The sequence below is a fragment of the Numida meleagris genome, chromosome 1 (genome assembly GCF_002078875.1).
Source record: "Numida meleagris isolate 19003 breed g44 Domestic line chromosome 1, NumMel1.0, whole genome shotgun sequence".
Lineage (NCBI taxonomy): Eukaryota > Metazoa > Chordata > Aves > Galliformes > Numididae > Numida > Numida meleagris.
The window spans coordinates 80,887,548-80,896,786 of record NC_034409.1 but is presented as its reverse complement, the minus strand read 5'-3'; the positions used below and the strand labels follow the sequence as shown (position 1 = coordinate 80,896,786).

Sequence of the window (9,239 nt, the reverse complement as noted above, 5' to 3'; positions counted from 1 at the left end):
AGTTCACATGGAATACTGCAAAATATTGGTCTCTAATACATTTATATCTATCTGAAAGAAGAAAAGGAGGTAGGTTTGTGTCTACATTGCAGTGTTTTCATTGCATGAAAAATTGCATCAGAATATAGGTCTTGGAACCATAAAAACATACAGAGACTGGGAGATCGTAGTGTTGTTGAATTCTGGTTTACAATTAGACACTTCATGAATTCTCTTGACAGCAAGACAAATTCAAACACTTGCATCTCCCAAATCTTTCTCTCTTTCCTTGGATCCTCACAAGAGCCACATCATGGGCAAGCAGCAGACATGCTTTCTTCAAGACTGAACATAAAAGTTTATTTTCAGAATGGTTTTTGGAAGCTGGCCCTCTCTTGCTCAAGGTGCTATTGTTTCTTAGATATTCCAGAAGCCAGTTTGTTTCTAAACAAACATGGAAATCTTTTATTTACACAATTCTTTCCTTGCTACTGGAAGTTCGTTAATTTTGGCATTCTTAGATCCACATAAACAAAGTATGAATTAATGACTGGAAACATCTATCAGTTCCCTTGGTTGACTGTGCATAGTAGCTATGAATACTTTAGGACAGGTCTTTCTTTATCCAACTTCAAACACTGCATGCAGTGCATAGTTGAGACTGGAGAAAGTAAAGCACCCAATCACAGTGATATTATTTGTAAAAAAGCCTTTCGAGCTTTTAGTATGATGCAGGCAAATATAATTGACTGTCTTTCTAATGAGATATTTTCCTGAAAAACACAACACTATCTACATAGTATTTTAGCTACTTATCTGCAACAGAAAGATGGAGAACATAAACAGACACAAAAGGATAATCTTGGTATTCAGTATTCTTGATCTTGGCAACCATACATTTTTTAATCAGTCCTGAGAAGTGAACCTTCCTGTAAATCATATGTATATGTACATGATTGCCTTAGATTTCTAGAGGATTTTTTAATTTAAGTGATGATTATACATAAATAGAAGTGAAAAGTTGACTTACACACATGGAAGTGAAATTTATTTGATACAGTAGGGAGGCATGATTTATATTCTTTCCATACCTTAGGCAATTTATCCAGGTTCTACTCTATATATCACAAACCCAACATTTATTTTAAGATCTGATGTTAACAAAATGACTGGTTGGTGCGAGAAATATTTACCCTTTCTCTAAACTAGAATTTCTTTCCAACATCAAAATGAGATGAGGGCTAAAGCAAGCAAAATTTAGTCCTGAACCCAGGACAGCTTCTCCGTGATGGATAGATAGATAGATACAATCTCCTTGATTTTAAATCTTATAACTAAACAAAGCTAGAAAAGGCAGTTTTGGGTTAGTAGTAAAAGCTGTCACCTATATTGCCTCAAAAGACTGTATACTAAAAACATTTTTTAAACAAGAAGGGTGCTGCTGCTGTGTTCTACATTCATCAATATTTTTCTGAGTCCCATGTTTGTGTAGTTCTAGCTAGTGAAACATCTGGCTTACCAAGAGACAGGGGATTATAGCAGTCAGCTTCAGTGAAGTAGAGAAAAACTTCCTGAAAAACTCCAAATGTAGTACTGCATAGAAATACGTGAGATTTGGAAAATACATAGCATTGTGTGTAACACCCAGGCCTGGACCTAGTGCTACAACTCCACCAGGAATTAACATGTCCTAAAGTCATTCCAGACATCAGCATTTGATCCTAAACCCCAACAGCTGTAGCATTGGGAAGCTTTTCCTCAGTAAATGCGGTCTTCTTTTAATGACTCTATTATAGTTTTGTCATGCCACTTAAGTGTTGTCTGGCCAGCTAGCAGAGGAAAACAAGTGCTTACCATTTCCTTGTATGGATGCAGGACACCTTTTGCTCCAAGCAAAAAGAGCTTGTTTCTGCACCCTGCACAGTTAGACCCCTGTATGGGACCTATGTGTGTCCACAGGGGCTTGACTTCAATGCAGTCAGCTTAGTGTTCAGTGATACCAGCTCCCTGGGTAGCCTCTCCCTTCTGTTTGTGCTGAGGGCTGTCAGGTTGGGAAACAGAACTGAAGTCCTTGTTTGTAAAGGATTTTCCCTGGCTTTGTGTGTAAGGCAATAGGACAAACTCTTACCTGTGTGTACAAACATGTGCTTGACGTAGTTCTGTTTGGCGGTGAAAGTCTTGTTACAGAGAGTGCACTCATAAGGCTTTTTTTCGCCTTGCCCACCTGCTGTGCTGTGGCCCGCAGATGGGGCCAAGGGCTGAGGGGCTGGCAGTTGAGCAGTGAAAGTTGACAGGCCAGGCTGGGACACTGTCACAAACTGTGTCTGTTGCCCAGCTATGGGCTGGGGCAGGCTGAAGAGAAAAGGCTTAGGGCCACTGCCAGCAGACTGTGTGGTGAAAAGGGCAGGCAGGTATGTGTTGCCAGCTGTGCCAATGACCTGAGTGTTGCTGGTCAGAGTCAGTGGCATCCTCAGATTGCTGGTGAGGGATTCTGTCTGGCGTAAGTAGATCTGTGTGGTTGGCAACGGTTGGGCAACAGTTGTGTTGACAGAAGGCTGCAAAGCCCCCTTTTCGGTGCTGTTATTGACTGTGAGCACTTTGCTGTCCATTTCAACGTCATTGCTTCTCTCTGGCGAGGAAGAGTTGGCATCTACATGCTGCTGCTGCTGCTGCTGAGGCTGACTGCCATCAGCAGGGATATCATTTTGATCTGCTTGAGAAGGTTCTTGCTGCCCATCCCTGACCAGACCAGTCATAAACTGCTGCTCCACAGAATCGGGCTCAGTACCAATGGAGGAACTGACTCCCGAGTCAAAACTCTCCCCTTTGGGTTCACTCTCAGTGCCTTCTGCTTGGTCAGTGTCCTCAGTGCATTCCTCAGACTCATTGCGCTCAAGGATCTGCACCCTCTGTTGGCCATAGTAGTCATAGTCATCCTCCATCTCCTGCTTAATATGGATGTTGCCCATCAGGGTTTGAATTCGGACAGGGCGTGGTTGCTTGCGGCAATGTGTGGTCTCTGGAGTGGTAGAGAGGTACCGCTCCATCTGCTGTGACCGTTCATGGATCCTGGTAATCCAGCTGGGGTCTTCCATGTGATGGTCCCTGGGGAGCCCCAGGGCTGTTTCATGGTGGCTGACCACAGCCCCACTATAGAAGGAGCGCTCCCCACTGCCATTTTGCATGGAACAGGCATAGAGGGCTGAGTAGATCCTGTCCACACTGTGCTGTGAGTGGCTCTGCAGGTAGCCAGACTCTGTGTCGGTGCTCTGCCCCGAGGTGCCTGATTCAGGTGTTCCTCTGGGTGTCTCCTGGCCAGAATCCTGAATCACCGGGTAGACCTCTCCTACATTTTGTGAGACAATCCTTGTGCACTCATCAATCACAGTCTTGATCTGCAGGATGCTGGCAGCTGTGAGGATTTGGAGGGCCTCTGATTGTGAGACTCGCAGCACCCCACTGTACATGAAGTCAATGAGCTTTTGCACAGACTGGACTGACACCACTGAGGGAATCTCGATGTCACTGTAGCCCAACAGCAGCTTGTCCTGGAAGAAGGGGCTGCCAGCCGCCAGCACGCAGCGGTGGGCGCGTAGCATGCTCCCGTGGATGCGGACCGTCACGTCACAGAAGTGGCCACGGTTGCGCTGCTCGTTGAGGGTCTCGAGCACAGAATTGCTGAAGTTGTGAAGGTTGATGCTATGAATGCGCTCTGTCATCCCCTTGCAACTGATGTTACCTGTAGCAAAGCAGGTGACAAAAAAAGAAAAGAGAATGGGTCTTGTCCTCTGCAGATAGGATATTGACAAAGGTGACTGTCCGCTGGGTAAACATGAGATTATACCATAAAAGTCACAAACAAAGGCACCAATAAGAAGATATCACCTTCGTAAGGATAGAAGTAAAATTATACAACTCTTTCACAGAAGCTCATATCCTGAATTTCTGAACAAAGGGAGGCAAAGACAAGCATAGCGGGTCAATGTCTCAACAACATTTTTGGGTCTCAGACTTCCTACCAGCTTATATGGCTTTAAAAAGCCTAGAGCCAGCCAACTGTAAGCACTGAACTGGGTTTTCGGCTGTTTGGATGTGGACCTACTCCAGAAATGATCAGATTCTTACTTTAATTACCCTTTACAGCAACTTGTTAATGCAAGAAGTCAACATGAAAATGTGGTTTCTACCTAGAATGTCATTTCAAGGAATTTGCATTCTGGTTTTTATGCTACAGTTCCTTGTACAAAAAGTCGGCATTCACTTTCCAAGATTTCAAGATTTATACTGTAAATGTTCTTAAAATCCCACGCACAGTTTTGTCTGGGGTTGTGGTTGAGAACATTTGCTACCCAATGGTGACAAACAGTACTCCATAAGAACCCAAAGCAAAAAGTTAACATGAGCTGTCCCCTTTAGCTTTAGCACATCCCAAGTTCTGATTGGCACCAGAATGCCTTCATATAAACAAATGCTCTCCTGCTGTTATTTACTTGACAGAAACTGGAAAATTACAGGCTTTTTCTCTAAGGAAGACTTAGTCTTAGTTTGGCTGAATAATCTAAATAGGGAAGAGTTTAGAAAAGCACCAAACTGATAGGGGTACAGAGCAAATGTATCCTTCAAAATTAACTTTCACAGGAAGCTTCTTAAACTGTTGATTCACTTTTCCTTATGTCCAGCCTGCTTTCTTTGGTTTAATGCTTTTTCATTTCTTTTCCCCTTCTTTACTCATTTTTCATCTAGGTAGATTTTGATGGTAGAAACTACATTTTCATCTTTTAACTAAGAACCAACTGCCCTTTGAGTGGCAAACAAATAAGTAAATATTAATAAATTATTTCCTTAGGCATTTGTAGTACATGTTTCACCCTGGTTCTCAGAGAATAGCAGAAGGGAAAGTAATGCAAAAACACTACTAGTATTATGGGACATTTCTTCTTGAATATTCTTACCAAAGTTACAGCATCTTTTGCACAGCTGGTGCGTATGAATCTAAAAGTGGAATTTGATAGTGCAATATGAGTAAATTAAACCAGCTTAGTGTCAACATCTGCTTTAACAGAAATATAGAGAGCAAATAAATGGCATCAAAAGTGGTTTCATACACACGCTTTTTAACCCAACAATTTTCCTCTGGTCCGGCCTAAAGGGTGCTTTATATCTCATATGCAAGCAGTAGAATGTTATGCATTACAATTTGCAGGAAAGTGTGGAGTGTTCCCTCCTCCACCTTTTCCTTCTTATTTATTCACTTCTGCCACCTCAAGTTTCTTTTGTTTTGCTGCTTCATAGAGAAATCTCCTTGGACACAGGTGGCCATTTTAATTCTGTGAAGCTGATAATGATAAAAGGAAGCATAAAGGTCAGGAATTGGAAATCCTGATGAGGTCAAGTTGTCTTCAGAAGTCTGATGCTAACAGATGTGAACTAGTCAGTATCAGAAGATGTGAGGTCAGAGCACTAGGGGGATGCCCAGATAGCTGTAACAAGGAGAAAACTACTAACGATATCATGGGTGTTGAGAATTACTTCTTTCTTGGTTATAAGCTTTGCTGGGAAACCTGAACTTCCTCTGATGATCTGGCTGATCAAAGGATTGGAAAAATGTCTTAGCAAACTGGAGCCCTTCCTTCATGGACACTGCAATTACTGTCACACAAAATAATGTATAAATGACTCCACTTAGACAGAGTTATTCTCCAGAGGCCTCCAAGGTAGTTCCAGATGCTTTCCTTCCCAGCATGTCAGACCACACAACTACTCAAAATGCATTTTTTAAAAAAAAAGGATACACTTGATTTGAAAGGAAAAGAACTTCATAAAAGCTTTGTGTTGGTGGAGAAACAGACAGGTGGAAGATTAGTGATAAACAGACGACGCCTCATCTCAAGACTTACAGTAGGCCAAGTTATTCCATAGGTACCCATTTATCTTTATCTCCCTTTGAGTGCCAGCCTTCCAGAATGCTTTCCATCACAAAACACTGCTCACTACTTGGTTTGACCCTATTATTCCCTCTTCATGAGAATAGGTCTTTAAGATGTTCTCCGAAAAAGAGAACAACATCTAGTTTATCTTCTGTTTTATCTAATGGGGAATTTGATCATAAGAAGAGATATAGAATCAAAGAATCATAGAATCATAAAGGTTGGAAAAGACCACTAAGATCACCTAGTCCAACCATCAACCCATACTTGTGACCATTCTACACAATGTCCCTCAGTGCCACATCTACCCTTTCTTGAAAATCCCCAGGAACGGTGACTCCACCACCTCCCTGGGCAGTCTTCTCCAATACATCACCCCTCTTTCTGAGAATAAATTTTTCCTACTATCTAACCTGAACCTCCCCTGGCTCAATTTAAGGCCATTACCTCTTGTCCCATCGCTAATTACCTGGGAGAAGAGGCTGATCCCCACCTCACTATGACCTCCATTCAGGCAGTTGTAGAGGGAGATAAGGTCTCCCCTGAGCCTTCTCCAGAATAAACAATCTCAGCTCATTCAGCCTCTCGTCCTAAGACTCATGCTCCAGATACTTTACCAACTTTGTTGCACTTCTCAGGACATGCCCCAGGGCCTCCATACCTTGTAGTGAGGGGCAGTACTTGAGATTTGGCCTCACCAGTGCTGAGTACAGAAGGACAATCACTTCCTTGCTACTGCTGGCCGCTCTATTTGTGATACAAGACAGGATGCTGTTGCCCTTCTTGGCCACCCAGGCACACTGCTGCCTCACACTCAGCTGGCTGTCAACTACCATCACCAGATCCTTTTCCTCCACACAGCTTTCCAGCCACTCTGTTCCAAGCCTGTAGTGATGCACAGGGTTGTTGTGACTGAATAGCAGGACTTGGATCTTGGTCTTGTTAAAGCCTATACAATCAGACTCAGCCCACTGATCCAGCTTATCCAGATCCCTCTGTAGGGCCTTTCTACCCTCAGGCAGTTCATCACTTCCTCCCACCTTGGTGTCATCTGAATACTTACTGAGGGTACACTCAGCCAAGATTATCAATAAAGATATTAAACAGGACAGGCCCCAATACTGACCTCTGAAGAACACCACTAGTGACCAGTTGCCAGCTGGATTTAACTCCATTCACCACTCTCTGGGCCTGGCACTCAAGCCACTTTTTCGCCCACTGAAAAGTGTACCTGTCCAAGACATGGGCTGCCAGCTTCTCCAGAGAATACTGTGGGAGACAGTCAAAGGCCTTACTAAAGTCTAGGCAGACTAATTACATCCATAGCATTTCCCTCATTCACTAGGTGGGCCAAGATTGGGTTGGTCAAACAGGACCCGCCTTTCATGAACTCATGCTGGCTAGGCCTGATCACACATATGTCGCACATGTTGCATAACTGCAGTCAAAACAATCTGTTCCATGACCTTCTCTGATACTAAGGCCAAGCTGATAGGCCTGTAGCTCCCTGGATTCTCCTTTCGACTCTTCGTTATGGAGATGTTTAACTCAATAAACCAAAAAACAAATTTTGCATATGCATGGGGTAGAATATGCTATGGACAGGTCTCTTGACTTGAGAAGGTACAAAGAACTTTACTTTGTTCATATGCACCTTGGCAGAAAGCATTAATTTTGTGAGTTAAATCCCAAAAAATTAAACTGGGCATCCTCAGGCCCAGTTCCTTTCCACTGTGATCTGCAACAAGAATTTGGGAAAGTGAATCTCACTACCTGTTCACATATCATGTACAAAAAGGAGGAAAGACAGGGATTATCCGCAAGTTTCAGCAGCCCTCTCTGCTACAATGCATTTGGTCATCAGCTACCAATGAAAACCGCCAGCCAGGGTTAGTCAAGGCTATGAAAAAGAGGTGTGTGTGCTCACAAGAGACTGATGTGAATAGCTCTCTAATAGGAACTGATCTAGGACACTAAATTCCTTGAGGTGTACGAACTGGACTCAAAGTCATTTTGTTACTGAGCAGAAATGCCAATCTGAAAGATAACTCCTTAAAACCAATGTGGTATTAAGGAGGAAGCATTCTTTACTGTGGCACTGGATCCATGAGGGATCACTCCATCTAACATGCATGCCCAGCACAAAAAGTCTCCAGACTCAATACATTTTACTCAATACGTTTAAAGCTGCATAAGCATTACTGATTGGTTGCTACAAACTATTTGGTACAATCTGATTGGATTAAGTCTGCTTGGTGAGTTTCATTTGGCTACACATTTGATTGGCAAATCTAGTGGCTAATGTTTAGTAGTTATTTTTCTTTACTTCCCTATCTATGTGCTGCCTCATTTCCTTGTGGTTTACCATCAAGATTAGTCAAAATGTTGAGAAATATAAGTAGCACAAGACACATTACAAAATATATCGCAAGACACAATGTAGACATTAAAACAGACATTCTGACATATTGGTATAATGGTTACAATTTGAGTCACTCCATGCAAGGAAAAGGTATTTTGGTTGCACCGGATATAAACAGAGCTCTCCCTTAAAAAAACCTTGTCTAGTCTCCTTACTTCTTCAAGTGAAATTGAAACATCTTTACTTCTTCAACAGAGAAACAACTGAATTTCACTCCTTAAGGATGAAAGAAGAGTGGTGCATGGAAGACACACATAATGAATGGTAAAAAAAAAAATACACAACCTAATGCAGTTTTTGTGGATGGTTTTCCCAGGCCATCCTCCTTGATTTTCAGCACTGAAAACCATACCTGTTCAAAGTACAGGCAACCAAAGCACTCGCAATGGTTGCGTTAGAGAAGCTAGCACACAAACCACAGTAGCATAAAAGAAGTAGTTCACTTTATGAAGTTGTAGAGACTGCCCTGTTCAATTCAGCCTCTCCCCCTCTGCAGGGAACTATGCCCAGATCCAGGTTCTGGAGTTGTCCCTTACTCTATATTGTTCTAAGCAGAAAGTCCAGAGGGGGTGTTTCCCATAAAAGCTGGACTTACCAATGTAGGTTTAACTCTAAAGTAAATGTGACATTCTGGCAAAGAATGCTAGAATCTTAGGCAAGTCCCAGTGGGTATCAGCTCTTCAGGCATGTCCCAGAGTGTATCAGTTCTTCACAAGATCCAGCAATACCCACATTTGGGTGCACACGTACACACACATACGCGCGCACACACACACACACACTCACTCACTCACCTACAGAATGCCTGGCTCAGGAAAAAGACTATTGTCTCAGGCTCTGCGCAGGCCTGCCACTCTTTTAAATATGAGACAGTGGGAAACTTTCTGTGAAATTCAAGTGGCCTTTGTTAA

The 9,239-nt window shown here is 42.7% G+C and overlaps 1 protein-coding gene across 19 annotated transcripts in view; it reads right to left on the bottom strand.

Moving 5' to 3' along the window:
* The window catches only part of ZBTB20 (zinc finger and BTB domain containing 20), a 470,842-nt gene that overhangs the window by 26,361 nt on the left and 435,242 nt on the right, over nucleotides 1-9,239 (bottom strand). For all 19 annotated transcript variants that reach the window (XM_021398422.1, XM_021398438.1, XM_021398396.1 and 16 more), the window contains one exon: nucleotides 2,108-3,718. In XM_021398422.1, coding sequence (XP_021254097.1) covers nucleotides 2,108-3,698 — 1,591 coding nt within the window. In that variant the 5' untranslated portion in view covers nucleotides 3,699-3,718. The remainder of the gene's footprint in view (nucleotides 1-2,107; nucleotides 3,719-9,239) is intronic.